Raw genomic sequence first — 18,744 nt, 5'->3', positions numbered from 1 at the left:
ATACTTCAAGGATCCCTTCTCTGCCCTGGCTCCATTCTTTTTCTGCCCTGGCTCCTGTTCTTTGCTATTTGTGAACAAATCCTGCCTCTGCTTCCCTTTTATTTACCCCATGTATGGCACTGAGGTGTAGAGCAGCTGCAAAAAGCTGGACGGGAGAGCTCTGCCCGCACCCTCAGTGCTCCTTGCCTTTGGCAGATGCTGTGACTTGTATACTGAGGGCAGCATGACACCTTGGGGTGTGTTTAACTGAAGGCAGCACCTTCCTAAAGTAACCCTCTGCTCTGTGATTTCCCGGTGACAAACCTGCTGACAGCTTTTACATGCAGTGATTAGGAGAAGAGTAATGTGAAATGCAGATATCTCTGCCCCCTACAGCCACTCGGTTGCTGGTTTTCACATAATATGCCATTGATTCTGCAAGTTCTGCATATTGAGCTAAGGGAAGTACCAGTGCTGATTAGCATCAGTGTGAACAGGGACTCTGGGAAGAACTGAACATGACTTCGTGGGGAACTAAATTAGTGAAAGAAATGAATGCCGACCTTGGCATTTGAGTTCCAGCACAACTGTAGATGCATAAATAGCACACGCGAATCACAAAGTGAGTAAAATTAAATTATTTTACATTTCTCACATGCTCACAAGTTTTTCTGGGTCAGGTATTGGTATACAATGAGAGATGGGGGAAAATGTTATTAACACGAATGTCAGAAAAGTCACAGAATCACTAAAAATAGTGCTAAACTTAAGATTTCAACATCAGTTTCTGATTACTCTCTTTATTTTCTCTATTCCTTCCAATATTCTGTGTCCAGCAATGGGGTATGCCAGTCTTTCACCTTTAGAGACTTCAGAGTGTGAATCTGTTTCCAGGGTTGCCTAGTTTTGCAGCACTGGAATGACTGCTCCAGAAATATAATGATGTCTGTCTCCTGGGGTGGCTGATTTAAAACCTTTGCCATGAGCAGTGACCCCCGAGTGAGTGAAGTGCGTAATTAGTACAGGTGTTCACTGTACTAACAAAAGCATTTGTAGGCTCAGGGACAGTCTGCAAAGATTGAGTTAATGTCATTTTCCACACAGGGCAAGCTGCTTTGTCCAGCGGGGACATACAAGCCCTAAATTAACTGTAGAATTATAAACAGACCATAATTACAATACATGAGGAGAGAAACCTCGTTTTGACCTCTTGCATTGTGCTTTCACTTGTATTGTGCAGAGTTACAGACTATGTGTTTCACTTCTATCCAAATACATGGATCTTCCTCAGTGAAAAGCTCACCAGGAGTCGAGGGCACTCAGAGAGTAAGGGAAGTGTGGAGCATTTTGCAGCAATGCACTGCAAACAAGCTTGACAGCATTTCCTCTGTGTGAAATATTCCTCTAGAAATGGTTGCCTGGAAAATGGCTCTTATTCCTATGTGTCAGTTGCATTGGAGAAACGCTGTGATTTAAGAAAGCTTACGCTTTAGCCACAGGCTTATTTTGCTATTGTACTAGATGCTCTGTTGTGCAGCAGCACGGGGAGAAAACACAAAGAATCAAGATAAAATTATATTTGTGATGATGTGTCTGTGTGTCTGCACATCATCTGCAGGCTGTGGATTTATTAGTTTTTAAGTCAGTAGAACCGTTGTATAAATAATGCATATCAGAGCTGGTCACACGTGGTCTGCTCACTTGCACATGTACACTGTGAGTACTCCCTGAGCCAGAGAGGAGTAAGTGCAACCAGACCTCCTCTGTCCTCTCTGAAAATCAGCTTCTAAAAGGCAACGTTAGACACTTTTGTCATCATGACAGTCCATGTCCCTTCTAGAAAGATGCGCTGGTGTGGTTATTGTGGGGGTTTCAGGCAGTGTGGGTGCTGTTCCTGGCTCAGACATTGTTTTTTACAGAACCTGAGGCAAGTCATTTCACTTTCTGTTGTTTCCATTTCCTTAGCCATGAGTATTGGGTATGATAAACATTTTGAGGCTTAGAGGTCAAAAATGAAAACAGAAGCACTTGGTCATGTTTATGACTTTTATTATTCCCACTGCTGTTCTGGATTTATCTTAAAACTTAGATATAACTTCAGAAGTTTATTTCTTGATGGCCCTAGTGTTTTTCAGGTCTAGGCTTGATGGGTTTCTGAGGAACCTGGTCTAGTGGAAGGTGTCCCTGCCCTTCCAACAGCAGGGGTGTTGAAACTATAAGATGATATTTAGGGTCCCTTCCAACCCAACAGTTCAGGTACTATGAGCAGAATCATCTTAACACCCTAAAGGAGCTGTGATGTTTCAGTCTACAGTAATGCCCATTCACATTTCAGAGCAGATGTGTCAGGGCTAAAGCTGTTAGTCAAATCACATAAAGCCATCAATAAAAATGGATGACAAAATCTTTATTAATTCTGAATTATGTTAGCATTTTAATCTGTAATGTCCTTAGTAGATACTATGTGATGACGTTTTTCCAAAGGTTGCATGATTAGGGGTGAATGAATTTCTCCTGAGTAGCTGATTACTCTCTCTGTTGGACTGGGGCAAAAATACTGCTTAACAAAAGAGATTAGCAGAAAAAAAGAAAACAAATTACTTCAGAGTAAACCTCTTTCACTCATTCAAGGAAAATATGCAAAGATAAAATAGGAAATGCCTGCAGCTAAATCAGTTTGTGTGGTGATACCCAGATCTCCCAAGTCTGGCCCTTGTGGACACCAGTGATCAGTCTCCAGGAGGAGCAGGCTGCAGCTTGCTTCAGACACTGGCTGCTGATTCTCTGGTGTTCCCTTCCTGGACTGCCACTGTCAGTGAAGTCTCCCTGGCAGGTGCCCAAGACAAACTTGGTCCCTCTGTGGAGGACCACTCTTTATGTGACAATTAAAGTGGTGTCTCTCATGCCTTCCAGCTACTGAAGATCCTGTAGAGCACTTTGGCTGTCTCAAATAGGATTCAGTGCTTTCTTTCTGCCACCATGATGCTTTCCCCTACTTTCATAGTATTATTGCCTTTTGTTCCTATCTGTAAACGCTGAGGAGTGTTACTTACTCTCTGCTCTGAAATAGATGCTGCCTCCCATCACTGAGAAGCTACATTTTGTTATTGATTTAACAGGGGTTAGTGCAGCCCTCGATGGCGGGGGCTGGATGGGAGAGAGCCAGCCACATGTTCATGCTCTGCCTTTGCAATTGGTAACAGTTCTGGTTGGAGGTGGAAATGGAGAAAGGGAACGTCACAAAGCTTTATATGTTCAAGACTGTCACCACCTCTGCCTGAAGAGTCTTCCAGCATTTCATCATGTCTAGACTACATGTGCTGTGTGATCTTGTGTAGTGGCCTCCTCTGTCATAATATAATATTACAAAGTCCAAAGCCCTTGTTAGTTTTGAACTAAAAGTAATGGTCATCATTACCTTCAGAACGAACAATTCTGGCTACTGCCTAAGAACCGGAAGAATAAAGGTGGATGCACATCTAACATCTGGAGCTGGGCAGATCATTTAGTCTTCAAGTCTGTCATAATGATTAATCAGCTAGGAAAGACTTTGAGCCTTTTGCTTCCACCATGGAGCAGTTGCTTATGCTGCCAAGCAATCCACTTTTGAGTCACGGTTTACCAGTCCAAACAAATGCCCAGCCTGGCTGTATTCCTAGAAGAAGTTACTGACAGATAAATGCTCTAAGGATTTTTTGTTATCTTTGTCAACCATTAAATTTTTCAAGCATGTTATTTTATCAGGAACATTTGCTTTCTTCTGAAGGCATTATAGCTTACAATGTTAGGGTAAAGAGTTTTGATATTTTAACTTACTCAAAACCAGAGCGAAACCTGCAATGGGAGCAATTGGGAAAGTTAACCCATGCAGAACTTGTTACCAGTAGCAGCCAAATTATCTGTCTCTTAGTTTTCAAAATGTATGAAGCCTCCAAAGCGTTGGAGGCTTCATACACCATAAGGTCATATTTAAACTGTAGGAAAAAAAGGGAACAGATATGTGTCTTTAAAATCTAGTTTTTTGGGACCTTGGTGTATACAGAAACCCTGTTTTTGGGGGTTTCCTCTGCAAGAAAGTTGGTCAGAAGCTAACTCTGGAAATCGAAGCTGATATTCTTGCATAGCTGGTTGGCTTCCGAATTTGAATTTTTAAGCGAAAATGTCTAAAACTACAAAATGCGTAACAAAATAATCACTTCATTCCCCCTGAATTCAACTGGCAGAGCTGTTGAACTCCTGCAGGCATGGTAATGACTTTGTATGACCCATGAAATTTGACTGAAAACCCTTCTTCATTAGCAGTTGGTTGCCTTTGTTGTAGTTTTGCTCCTGGTATCCATAAGATCTCCTAGTTTGCCTTTATGAATAACACCATGACAGCCAAGAAGCAGTTTCTTTTTCTTGTAAACATGGATTTCCACTGGTAAATATATTACATTCTGGTTCACTCGCTGATTATTTGCTGGCTTGTGATTGATTGTATCTGCCTCCACTTTTTGAAGTGCTCAGTAAACTAATGAAATGTGCTTTTGGGATGTCCATGGATTTTAGTGGGTGCAGAGCACCTGCATCTTCTCTGGATTTTCAGTGGGGTTTTGCTGGATGTTTAAATTTCTATAAAATGCAAGTGGTTTTATTTTTGGAGGGCCCTGAAGGAGATATTTCCAGGGATATGATTTCAGCAGAATTGAATGATGGTTAGAAAGGCTGGGGGAGTAGACTGGGCTCGCAGACTTTTTATCACCACTGAATTTCACCTCTGATCTCTGTGCAGCCCCTGGGAATGAAAAGTGCCTTTGGAATTGTGTGTGGTTTTCTTTCGTTCCACTGAGCTTTCCCACTGAAATTTTCTGTCTTGCATCTGTGTCTTTGTAAAGGTTCATGCAATGGCAAAACAAGAGGCCGCCTCCTTTCTGAGGAGGAGGCTCAAGCAAACAGGAACACACAGCCCTGGTTTTGTGTGCTCAAAATGGGTGCAAACTTGCCACCTTATTCATCACCAGGATTTCTAACCTTCAGATGCCATGGCCCATAAATGACTTCTCCATAATAATATTTATCAAAGTATTTCTGGTCTAATTATTCATGCTGAGCTTGTTCTCTAAAAATTTCTCTTGAAAGAATCTTTTTAAAGATTTTTCTTTTGAAAACAAATTCATGACCACATCAAACAGAGATTCATGTTGCCGTTAGTTTAGTTACCAGCAGCCCTCAGGGGAAACTCACTCAAAACTCACTGTTGTTGTAATTGCTTCTCTCCCTTTCTCTGCCCCACTCTTTTAACCTTTCCATTTTTGATTGCTGCAGAAGTCATCATATGGTTATTCAACTTTTTAAGCTCCTTTTAGGTACTAAGGGGTTTATGCCCTTTTTTTCTCATATAGTAACTATCAAATTATAAATAATTAGTAGATTATGGATGCTGAAAAAGGAGCTGGCAAAAAAAAAAAACCAAACAACCTTTTGTTGAGATAACAGTTGAATTTATCCTTGTTTTTAACTTTTTTTAGCAAAAAGGCAGATAGTGGTGTCCTGCCCAGTGCCATGCCATGAGATCAGATCCATAACCTGTGGATCTATTCCAGCCATAAAAGCCACTGCACCTAGTCTGGCTTTATTCCCTTTGAAAAGCAGCATGGATGCCTCATTTGGATGAAGTGCAAAACATAGCATAAGCAGTGCTGACCTAACACGACATGATACATGGCAGATTTGCTTTAAAAAGAGCAGCAGTCTCAAATCTGTTTTGAATTAGAAAAAGTGTTTGAAGGAAAGAAAGGGAAAAGGGAACCATTTCGTAGCAGGCATCTGAAAAATAACAGTTTGGAGGATGGAGGAAAAATTGTCAAGCAAAACCTTGCAGTTAAAGCTGAAAAATGTATTTCTAACACTGGGGATTATGAAGTGTATATCTTATTCTTTGGTTTTTTGTTTTTTGTTTTTTTTTTTTAAATAAAATCTTGGCAATTTAAGCGCATACTATGATGGTCCAGAATGAGAACAGCTACTCAATGGTGAAATTTTCAGCAGTACTCTGGCAAGAGGCTATTAGTCATAGTCCCAGTATCATACAAGAGCCAGAGCCAAGGATTCAAGAAGCAAAACATTCCCCTTTGGAGAGAGGTCAAGATTAGTCACTTTTGTTTTCTTTAATGGGGGTAGAGGGACAGTGGGGGTTGGGTTGATTTGGGGTTTATTTTGTTGTGGAGAAGAGTTTTGGACATATTTTTGTGCCAGTTGGGTGTTGTACTCTTCGCTTTTTAACCCTAAAGTGCTGTAAATATGCCACTGTTCCACACCAGGAACAGGAATCTACAGCTAGGGGAAAGCTGTTGTCTGACAGCCAAACTTCTGACAAGGAAAATATGGAGTGATATCCAGAGGCTGTGCTGCCACGGTTAAGCCAGCAGAAAGGGTCCTCCAGAGGCAAGAACCACGGGGAGTTTTCTTCACATCTGTGGAACTGAAGCATCTGAAATACAAGTGCCTGTTAGCTAAACAGAGAGCCTTTCTTTCCTCTGCAGATAGGTACCGGGGTGCTCAACCAGAAGGACCCCGTGGAGAAACATTTTGCTGAACAGGAATGTGACTGAGAATGAGAAAGCAACCTCCTGTTTTTCAACCTCCTGTCTCGATAATAAAAACCAGAAAGGTGCTGTGAAATTTTCCTTGAAGACTGGAAGATGTGCCCAGGTCAGGGAGTGTACTTTTAAGGTTTTGTTAGAGCCACTCATCCAAGTTGATGTTAAGAATGTTTATTGTATCTGAAGGTGGGCCACTGACTGTGCTGCCTCAGTTTCCCCCACATTGTTCTGGCAATAACGGGGCTTAGCTGCTGTGCTTAGGTGCACCCAGGTTTGCACGGTGCTGTAGATGCACTAAACATGCAATCAGAATGTCCTGAGTGGGAAGGGACCCACAAGGGTAACTCCTGGCCCTGCAGATGACAGTCATTTATTCTAGAACTCTATTCAAACTATTACACAGAGATAAGGGGCTTTTTTTTCCTTGTTTCTTTGATCAATATTTCCACTATATTTCTTGTTATCTCAAGCCTGTTTCCCATCCTCCATAAGGCTGGATTTCAATTTAAGCATAATTTGGGAAGCTGTTTATGATTATGGTGCTGGATGAATATCTAGCGATTTTTGCAGATACATTAAATACTAATACTTCTGGTATCATTGATTCGCTTGTAAAGAAAGAATCCCTCCCTTCTTGCCAACTCATGTCTTATTTTTAAACAGAGAGGGAGGAAAGTTGTGTCTGGTCAGAGATACTGTTTCCTGAAGGTGGGGCTGTAGTTAATGAAGATAAGCTAATTCCTGAAAATATCAGAGTATTCAGTTAATAGGATAGGGGGATTTGATCATCTCTGGTCATTTCTGGTAAAAGTTATATTTAGAGACAAAATACCTTCACTTTCACTTTCCTGGCTTCTTCCAAGGAGGAAAAATATTCGAAACTCCCTTGTTTATCTACTGCTACACTGTAATTTAGTGGAAAGGGTTAAAAATTAAATATCTGACCTTTGTAATATTTTAGAGAAAAATAAATGCTGTATCCTGAGACAGTGCTGGGCCAAAGACTGTAGATTTTGGATGCTGTTCTGACTTGAAAATTTCCATGTGTTTTAAGTCTCGTCTGATTTATCTAAAACAAGAGTCAGCCACAAATTTTAATTGCTTGGCTATAGCCCTCTGGATGCCAGATAGATCTGTGAGCACTGCACACATCTGGGAGGCCAGGACTGGCCTGGGAGCCTGGGGAGTGGTGAGCCAGCAGACAGGCCTTGTGGCCCAAGACTCCGTCTAGAACTAAAGAAAGGCTCTCAGGAAAAGCTGATTTCCAACAGTTTTGGTGCTCTAAAGATGCCAAATATTTTTGCAAGTTCTTAATAATGGCAACAAAAGCACTGAACCAAGACCACAGTTCTCTGCTCTCTCTTCTTCAGTGTCAGCTGTTCCCATTCCTGCTTCTGACCATTTCCTGCAGCCACATCCATCATGGTCCTCATTTCTGTCTTGACTTATTAGCATTTTAAGTCATCCCTTCCCAAAATTTTTACCCTCAAGCCTTTCTGAATCCTCTCTACTTCTGACAGATTCACAGAGTCATCACAGAATGGCCTGGGTTGGAAGGGACTTTAATGATCATCCAGTTCCAAAGCCCTGCCATGGGGACACCTTCCCACTAGACCAGGCTGCTCAGAGCCCCATCCAACCTGGCCTCAAACACTCCCAGGGATCCATAACTTCTCTCTGCAGCTTGTTCCAGTGCCTCACCAGCCTCACAGCAAAGAATTTTTTCCTTACACCTACCCTAAATTTTCCCTCTTCCAGTCTGAACCCAGAAAAAAAATGAAATTATTAAAAGAAGCACTGTTCCAAAATCTTTCTATCTTCTGTGGTCTTATGCTCCCTAACAGTCCATAACAGTATTTCACTCTCCTGTAATTTAATTCTCCCAATTGCCAGCATCCTACCAACCTCCTTGTTAGAAGGACTGGTTTGTATTCATCTTACCTTGCTTCTGTTGGTCAAGCAACAAGTTATAGACAAATAATCTTATGAAGGTGACCTGTAAAAAACCAAACCAACTTGTTTGTAACTTTTGAATTCTAATTATTATTCAAAATTTTTAAGATCTTAGAGGAATTGCTCTCTTACCTAAGCACAACATCTGTTGTTTTTGCTGCTTGTTTCTTTGTAGGGAAAAGAGGCAGTATCATAGGAAAGAGTTTGGATAACATGCTGCTAATATTCTGTATTTGGCTTGCTATATTTTATATTATTTATTCCATCACATATTACTGAAGTGGCTTTTTAATATAATTTTTTTAGCTTTTGACCCATCAGAGCATATCTCTTACTACATTGGTTTCAAATGTATTTCAGGGGAGACACCTAATCTGAAAAATGACATTACAGTTGTAGCCTAGACTCTTTTAAGAATCATGAAAAAAATGGAGCTGAGTGAATAGTTAACCAGAGATGTCATATTTCCAGCAACTTTGAGGAAGCTTTTAGAAAAACATGCTTTTCTTTGAGAAAAAGAACATTTAGAAAAGAAAAATAATTCTCTGCAGTTTAGCTACTTGCTAATCAAAATTGCTTTCCCAATCCTAATGGAAAGAACAGATACATAAATCAACTGTGCAATTTCTCCCATTTCCTATAGCTTGAGCATTTGCTACCCTAGATCTTGTACTGCACAACCAGAACAAAATTCTTCAAACAAACTTTAAAGTGCCACAAGTGTTACAGTCAGTAACCAAATGGCAACATGCTCATGTTGCCAGTTTAATTCCCAAAACAATTGTTAAAAAACGTGTGACAAAAACTGAGTTTCTTTACAGTGCATTAGGAATTTACTGTAGAAGTCATGCCCTTTATAATAGTTCACTGATATCTTGATAACTTCTGGAGAATCAGAGCCAGCAACTGGTTTATAAATCCTGGTCATTGCTGAGCTCTGATCCTGACTCAACAGCTCAGAATTTTCTCCCCAAGGTCATCACCCTCTGTTGACTTCACAAGCAGCACAGCCTGATCAATGGTGAATTCTCAGCAGCTGTTCAAGGGCTCTTACTACAAAAAATAAGTGGTTTTTTACGCTTTTGAGAAGTGTAAGATAAATATTTTCTTATAAAAATACACAGCAAGATGAGAGCAGCAACAGTCTCAGTTTATTGAAAAAACAGAACAATTTTTAGTATCTCAAAGCAGAGATTGTCACTGATAGCTTTATGCAAGAGAGCTGATTTTAGAACTGAGGGTGTGGCAAGTGCCTTTCTTTCCAAAGATGCTTTTTGTCTGAAAATTGTCCATTTTATTTTTCAGTTAAGACAGTGGTTACAGTGTTCATATAATGTTTTCATCGACTAGAGACTTGCCCTTGAAACCTCAAAACTCTTTTGTTTTCTGAGCTATGATCAGTCTTATAGTAGAGTGTTTTTTCTCTGGCTCCACTTCTTCTATCCTTCCCCTGGACATCACACACATACTTTCTTCTTTGGCCAACTCTCAAGAGAAAGTTCAGACAGTCTGGAGAGCAAGTCTTCCTTCATGCAGATTACATTCTCCTTTAAACACCTCAGTGGCGGGAATATAACCCCCAGCAAAACCTCATCTGCCTCATCTTGGGCAGCAAAATAAACACATCAAAGCCAGAAGTTCTGATAGAGGGTTTTAAAGAATATGGGATCTTGGCTATTGCAAATGGAAGGGAGGCACATTCCTTGATTTTTGAAGAACCATGCACCTGAAAAATGAAATGTTCCTTAATAATACTGAAACCATTGGTCTCTCGTGACACTACTGTAGAGAAATCTTTAAAATAAATTCCCTGGGAAGTTTCCCATACCTATCCCTGAGCTCCTCTAGAAAGTCACTCCTACCATCACACCCGTTCCTGTCCTCAGAGACCTCCATGATAAAGCATTAACTTTTAGAAATGCTGAGATACCAACATGTGAGAGGACTTAGCAAGAAGAGGAGCTAGGGGAGCTTCTCTCTGAAGCTTCCTCAAATATTTTGAAAATTTAAATAGGAAGAATCCCACCAAAGACAAACCTGATTTATAACCACATATTTTATTCCAGAACAGACTCACTTGTGTTAAGTACCACTGGATACTAATACATTTCTTCATAACATTGTCATTAAGAAGTATCATAAGTTCTGAAATATTTTTTGCCTTTCATCTTCTCTCCAGCAGAGTCATTGGTGTGCCTGGTGATTATTTTGTTAGCAGAAAGGACTTTCTGTGTGTTTTTATGAAAGATATAAAGCTAGCTTATTACTGAGTGTGCTATTGACCAGCAAACACATTAAAGATATGATACAACATGGAAAGGTGCTCAAAGAAAGCATCATTTTTTAATGCCTGTAGAAGTCTGCTACACTGCAGAGCAATAGGGTACTCCTTAGTAGCAAGCCACCAGAAGTGATAAATACATGAAGGTCTCCCCAATCGGCCTTGGTTATTTAGAAAAAGTGCCTTAAAGAATTCGTTTCACTCACTTCACTGAAAAGCTGCACCCACAGGAATGAGTGCTGCTTAAGTCAGGGTAGCAGACTTGGGAGTTTAATGTTGTAAAAGTAGCTGAAATCTTCCTTTACCACATCTTCATTCAGCCAAGTGTTGCTTGCATCCTGGTTTCCCTCTTCTTCTTTAGCAGCTTCACGCTTGTCTTTCTTTACTGCGAACAAGGACAGCCTCCCTGAACCCACTGAGTGAGTGGTGAGCTGATAAAAATTATTTTCATTGTGAAAAATTCTTTTCATGTGTTGAATCAGTCAACTATGTTAAGAACATAGGTAATTATAAAACACCATCCTGTGCAAAGGGACTATGATTTTTACCCTTAATATTTACTTTTTAAATCTCTGAGGATGAGAATGACAGGCAGAGGACACAGCTTTAATCAACAGCATTAATCAAGCATGATATCTCCAGATCACAGAGCAATACTTGGAATAACCTATTAAGAATATGTGGTCTTTGTGGCTGAAATTATGCCAAACTCAAAATTTTGTCCTTCAGCTTCCCATGGCTGAAAATACTGTTCCTCTCAGCTCTGTAATTGTGTCTCTCATTGCCTTTTCCTGGTAAATTCCTATAATTAGTTTTGGGAGTAGGTCTCCAAAGTGCTACCCTTTAGTTCTCCATTACAGGGGAGCTTAAAAGATGCTGTTCTGTCCCTGGAGCTGTCCCTGGAGCCAACCGGGCTTCTGTGTTTTGTTTTGTTTGTTTTGTTTTTAAAAGCAAGGAAATAAATTCATTGCTACATATCATGTTCCAAATCATACCATGAACTTTTTATGAAAGCTTAAAATTACAAAGTGTTGCAAGTTAATATAGCATGGAGATTTGCAGAATTTTAATAGATAATAATAGACAATCTTAATTGAAAATTATTTTGTTTTTTCAGCAAGAACAGTCTCTGTCTTGTTCAGTAGCACCTCCTGGAATGCCTTTGATCCCTTTACAAATATTATTACCTTTATAAATGCATGTCACTAAGGTTTTGAGAATTGGGATTGTTCAGCCTGGATAAGAAAAGGCTTTGGAGTGACCTACTTGTGGCCTTCCAGTACCTGAAGGAAGCCTACAGGAAAGATGGAGAGAGACTATTATAACAGCATGATATAACTTCTCTTCATGATGTACCATTTAAGATTTGAGTGCTAAACTTTCACCCATCATGAAGAACTATTTGGTTTTGGGTTTTTGGGGGTTTTTTCTCAGTGCACTGCATGGATGGGATTTATTAATTTCTAAGAGATAGATTCAAAACTTGTTTAAATCTTCTTCGCTCCATCTGTGCTCAGTCTATGATTGTTGGATTTTTATTTTTTTTAAACTTAGAGGATGGAAAAATTTTGTATTCATACAACATTTCAGTAAGACTTAGGAATAACTGTGGTGTATAATTTCTGAACTTTGAAACACTGCTTCTTATTCCCAACTGTGAAATACAAAGGAAATTATATGCATATAAAGAATCTGATCATCCAAACATCATGCTTCTAATGAAACATAAATCAGCTACAAAGAGCTTACTTAGTTTTTCCTAAAGGAAACAAATCAGTCTGAGTTATTTTTCTATGTAATTAACAATGTTTGCTGTTTTAAGTAGAGAGATCAGAGTTGTTCAAAGTGGTTAAGATTAGAGCAACATCAGCAGTTTTTCTGTTTGCTTTACTTTTATTCATTCTGGCATCAGAGCTAATTTCTAATCAAGTAAATGTGTTTGAAAGTATGATTCAGGGGAGATGATACATTTCTCCATGCTAACTGCATAAAGCTGGCTTAATGAAAAGGATATTGCACACAATGACATTTTTCTGGTGGGTATAATTATCTCCGCAGCAAGCAAGTGAATGATGTATTTCAGGATGTGTGTTTGGATGATGACAGGCAGATTGGGCATGATAATAAACCAGGCTGTTCACCAGCAGGCCTCTTTTTCTGGTACATCATAGGCCTATGATGATAGTAGAAGTTGCCTTCTGGTGGCTTTTATTTCTCCTTTCAAAACATCTCATACTTTAAGCAGATACTCCTTTGGCAGAATCAAGAATGGGGGCCCATTGTCCCACTGCTGCCAATGTCATCTTTTCTGATAGAGTCCCAAGAAGCATAAGATGCACGTGCAGAAATCCAGACTGCTCCTTCTCTTGTAATGTCCAAAGAACATGTTAGTATTTGGGACTGATGATTCAGTGCAAGATTGGTACAGAGCCCACTGAAGCCACTGGGAGTCTGTGCTTGCCAAAATCTACCACTGAGATCAGTGCATCTTGGAGCAAGCCCTTCACGAGCACAGAACCCCCGGGAAATGGAAAGCAAAACTGATCAGACAACAACTAAACACAACCAGCTTCCTGGACCTCCCTCCACAAAAGCTTTCTGGCTTTAGAGCCCTACCCCAAAAAGCAGGAACATGGACGACAAAGGTCTTTACTTTTAATCTCATATGGCTCAGCTCAATAGCAATTAGCTCCTGCCTCTGCTTCTGTGGGCCTCCTGTACTCCACAGCTGCAGCAGCCAAACCTTGTTGCCGAGAAAATATTAGACAATTATCTCTGGGAATTTATTTCCCAGCAAGAATATTCATTTCTCACTTCTCCCCAGTACTTCATCACCAAGATGCGCAGCTGTTGAAGGACTATCCAGATCTCAGTCCAACCTACTGTCATGTTCAATAGTTCATCACTGCAAGAGTTTCATGAATGCACGTTTTCCAGATATATCTCCAGTCTGTGTTTCCTATGGTAATCCCTGCCTGGAATCACAAATTAAGGAACATATACATATAAAAATTCACTTAGAATAGTTAGCAAAAAGACATTTCTTGTAGAAGGAAAAGTTGCCCTTTGGGTTCTGAAGAGAGCTGCTTGTCAGGAGGCTTTCACTGCAGTCCTTCCAGCACAGTTGTCTCAGAAAACAAACAATACCTGGGCAAGGGGGATGCAGGAATGAGGTATTTCTGTAGGTTTCACTACCACTGATTTGACATTTGGAGCATCACGAGTTTGCTATCTGCAATGGGCACCATTTGGGCAAAACGTGTCTATTTTTAAGGGAGGGGATAAATAGTGATGAAATGAGAACCTGATGATCTGCTCAGTTTTCCATCTGTATTTCCTTCTAAAAATCTTGAACTTATCTGTTCTTCAGCTTTTTCGTTTCATAGAATCTCATCTTTCAACAGCCATTTCCATCCAGAATTACTAGTGTTTCATGTACCATCTAGGGTGCTTTGCCTAATGTTTTCAAAACCAGCTGCAAAGTATAAATCTCTGGCACCTCATATTTTTAAATCACTGTATCTACTTCCCTACCAGTTGTACAGAGTGTTTGAAAAAACCCAGCATTTTCTCTATGGTGGAAAAACATTTTAGTCTCTGCTGAAATCCTCCAGGTTTGTTGATGTTCTGCTCAGCCTTACTGTCTTTTACTATCCTGTGTGATACTTGGATGACAGCCAGGCACATATAAATTGCTCCCACTCATGCTCTCTCTGGCAGTTTTATGTGCCTTTCACTACTTTCTAGCAGATATTTTAGGCAACAATTTATTCCTATCACGGGTATTTTTTCTGCTAGCTTTCTTTTCCCCTTCTAAAAGGTATTACATCTTTTTGCCTAGAATTTACTCAGTGTTTTAGGATCCCTGTGGATCAATGGGTCAGAGACTGCAATGACAAAATCGAGGCTTTCTTATTGTGCTTGAAGAAGGGAGCAGGAGGCCATAAGGTAGAGTCTTACTGCCTAATTTCAATGCTTTAGCACACCAAGGGTCAGAGAATGGGCAGGACTTTGAAGCTGAAAATGCCCGTCTTTCCCTTGGGATATCTTGCCCAGTACTCTGGATTCAGTGCAGAGAGGACATTCCCAGTGCCAGATAAATGAAGTGACATTGGTTACTTCTTTACTAGGAGATGCAAGAAACCAGATGTGGTGCTCCTAGAAACACCTAATACTCAGTTTTCCTCTGAGTACCACAAATACACGCCAAAAAACATCCATAACCTAACTTCTCTTAGGTATCAGCATTTTCTCCTAAACATTAGAAGAAAGAGCAGAAAAAAGGGGAGGAAAAGAGAAATTAAATTATTTAAGGAGCCTCTGTCTAAAGAACAAAATGAGCATTATGGATATGGGCTGAACCCCTGGAGTCCTCCAGTCAAGAAATTAATTTTCAGCCATCTTGGAATTCTTAGTTTCTGTCTTGCTGAGGATCGTGCCATTCAGATAGCAACCCTAGGAAATGCTGTGTCACTGGGTTTTGACAGCATAAAACTGACTCAAATCCCACTCCCAGCTGCTATTCACTCAGGGCAGCAAAAAAACCTGTGGACGTTTTGTGGCCTGAGTTGTTAATTGAGCCCAAATGTAGCAAAGAGCATCACTCAGTCCCAGCTTAAGAGTTGATTAGATCACTGCAAGTCAAGCAGTTATTTACTAAAGAATATTGGTATTATTAGGGCATAGAAGCATGCTAGAAGTTTATAATTTATATATATATATACATATATATATATATATGGACACAATAATTAAAAAAAAAATAACCACAAAAATTCAGTTCTGGGACTTAGTTCTCTATTCCAGCAGATCTCTTTAAAATCCCATTTCTCATGTGTTCACCCAGATATAAAATGAGTGTCAAAGCACATACCAGAGGTGGGTATTAATGAGCTTGTCCCCATCCAACCCTGACCTATTGCATTAAATTTCCAATGATCTGTTTGATGAACTGTGAATCCGTGGTATCCTCACAGAGTTTGCTGTGATCCTAATTAATACCAGCACGTATGTCACCCGGTTTGTTGGCACTTTCTTGCCTGCTGCTCCTAAACAACTCTCCCCTTTGCCTTTGCAGGTCACACAAATGGACCAGAAGCTGAACCTCATCACGGACATGCTGCATCACCTGGTTTCCCGTCAGCAGGGGGATCAGGGGAACAATAGAGCATCTCAGAGAGGCAACAACAACGTCAGTTCAGAGCTTTTCCTCCCTAACAACACCCTGCCCACCTACGAGCAGCTGACAGTACCGGGAGGAAACGAAGATGACATATCCTGATGTGGTGCAAGTCTGGGCTGGGTTGTTCCTGCTTTTCTCCTCTCAATGGGACTGAGGGTTGAGCACCTGGGAGAAATGAAGTTCATCAGCCAACCAAGAAATTGTGCAACTGCTATATCTACACCACTAGTCTCAAAACATGCTCTTCTAAAGTTACCCACAATAGCCAAGGGATTGCCAGGCTGTCTTCCACCAGGCAAAACTTCCAGAACCTCCACGCTGATTTTGTTCCTGAACAAAATGATCGCAACTCGTTATTTCTCAAGAAGACCAAAATGGCAAGGATTTAGAGCTCCTGTAACAAGAATAATAATAATAATAATAATAGTAATAATAATAATATTCTAATAATACTTGAACTTAGATGGAAAAAAATGCATTCTGTTTATGAATCTGCAGATAGCAATTTATTTCTACTACTAAGGTTTTTAAAACAAACTAGGATAACTTATGTTGTTTTTATTGTATAAACATACACTAACATTCTAGACAATAACAAACCACATACTGAATGATTTTCTTTTTCTGTTTTATTTTAGTGTTACTACATAAACAGTTATTAGATAATTACCAGATTTTTAAATTCTGTTTTTCTTCAGGGAGGAACTAATCCTTAATCTGGAACAATACTATTTATAGTGGAAAATCCTGTAGATTTTCTAAGATAACAGTTTTTCATGGGGAGACAATAAAGTATTATATAGCAAAAAAATTCTGCTTTCTAGAAAATTGTTGCCAAAGAATTTATATATAAATAGAAAACACAGTGGTCTGAATGTACTTGTCCTGAGAATTTTAAAAGGAAGGCTTTCTCCTTCTTAAATCTACTGGGTTTTAGCTTACAGATGCCAAGAATAATACAGAGGCTGAAGAATAATAAGAGGCTGAAGTGGCTAGACTTCACTGGTCAAGTGTTTGAGCTGGCCACTCACAGAACATCCATAATCCTTGCAGGAATTGAGGCTTCAGTTCAGGAAAGCATCTCTAATCCAAAAGCACATATGATAATTTGAATGTTTTCATAAATAATGTCTTGAGAAACTCAACTCCCTACAAGAGTTGGTTAGTATTGACAAGTGCCAGCTCTTTATTTAGAGAATTGAGGGCCTCAGCTATAACCCATGGGGCTGAACCACACTGCCCCACATAATGACTGCAAGGAAACCAACAGTGTTGGCGAAATGGGAGTTCTCACACACACAACGGTGAGCAGCAGTTGGGCTTTGATTACTAAGACTGAAATTAGTGAGCCCTTGCAGACACTCAGCACCTGAATCATATCAGTCTTTAAAGACTGCCAGCCTCAGAAAAAGCTCTTTAGTCCAACATGGTAGCTGAAACTGCTGGGGAAACGAGATGTAGACAGATTTATGAGCTCCTGCACTTTGAGCATCCTACACAGTCAGTGCACCCTGTTCCCCTCACTGCAGAGCCTGTACCCCACAGAGGTCTCCCTCTCCTGGGGGATGCCCTAAAGCCTCATACCTCGGCACAGCAGTTAATATTACCAGTCTTTTGACCAATATTACCAATCTGAAATACTGATGAGTAATGAATAGGATCACAAGGAACCTTCTCATAGGCAACTCTCAGATTCTGGGCTTTCTTTCAAACATTTCATCTCTTTCAGTTGGACTGCAGAGAAAATTCTGTATTAAATATCCTGTATTTAACTTCCCAGATTCTGTTACAGTTATCCAGCCTCTCTGTTGTACAGTAGATAAATGTTAAGGTTGTAGAAATTTACAGGCATAAAGAAGAATTGTATCAGGGCATTATGTTTTCATAGAAATCAAAATTATTCTCATGATTTTGAACATTTTTTAAATGAGATTCACTGTGTAATTTCAAGTTATAAATCAGCCTGTTCATTTCCTAATAAAATACAGGACAAGAGTGCCATGTCTTTTGCTTATTCTAAAATCCAGACACTTGATATACACAAGAAAGCAGATCCCTTTTCTCCTTTCTCTCTTAGCCAACTGCACAGTGTAAATATGCCTTATTTGCAATGCATGACTGTAAGCCTTCTGCTGACTCTTCACTAGAGAAATAAAAGAAGATGCAGACTTTATCAGCTGAGATGACGAGAGAAAAAAGTGTGTCATGTAGCCCTGGCTGAAAGGAGAAAGGTCTGTGCATTTCTAGGGACACTGCTTTAAACAGAAAATATGTCCATTCCTGCCTGTTTGTTCCCAAGACCATACCTCCATTCTCTGTTTGACACCTAATCTTGGTGATAACAGTCTGGCACAGCAAACACTTAATGCAAAACATAATTTCCCTTCCTTGTCAGTTGGTCTATAACCATCTGAAAGTCTCCATTGGAACCAGATTCATTTGAACCACTGGATTTTACAGGTTTTTTAAGGCTGGTGGCCATTTGTGAGGTCAGGGATTCCTCCCCTGAGTCCAGCTGATCCTTTCAGAAAGTACAAAGCTCTGAGATCTTCTACTTCAAAGCTTATAATCTACCTCGCCCTAAGGGAAAGAAGAGGATCCATTTTCCCTCTTGAAGAGGGATGTTTTAAAATGAGCCATCCAAATTTGCCATGAAGCTACCTGGAGCCAGCCATCCCCAAGGGCTCACCAGAGACAGACCTGACCTCTCTGCTTGGAGGACTGACTGGAATTATCTGCCCTGCTGGGGCTTCATATCTCAATGA

At 40.0% G+C, this 18,744-nt stretch overlaps 1 protein-coding gene across 2 annotated transcripts in view; it reads left to right on the top strand.

The window, feature by feature from the left end:
- KCNQ1 (potassium voltage-gated channel subfamily Q member 1) overlaps positions 1-17,974 on the top strand; it is a 330,886-nt gene extending 312,912 nt beyond the window's left edge. For both annotated transcript variants that reach the window (XM_066320893.1, XM_066320892.1), the window contains one exon: positions 15,875-17,974. In XM_066320893.1, the coding sequence (XP_066176990.1) occupies positions 15,875-16,078 (204 nt within the window). In that variant the 3' untranslated portion in view covers positions 16,079-17,974. The remainder of the gene's footprint in view (positions 1-15,874) is intronic.
- The last annotated feature ends 770 nt before the right edge of the window (positions 17,975-18,744 follow it).

The sequence above is a fragment of the Sylvia atricapilla genome, chromosome 6, assembly GCF_009819655.1.
Source record: "Sylvia atricapilla isolate bSylAtr1 chromosome 6, bSylAtr1.pri, whole genome shotgun sequence".
Taxonomy (NCBI): Eukaryota; Metazoa; Chordata; class Aves; order Passeriformes; family Sylviidae; genus Sylvia; species Sylvia atricapilla.
Note: the sequence above shows the minus strand (reverse complement) of the source record. Positions and strands in the feature narration are given on the sequence as shown.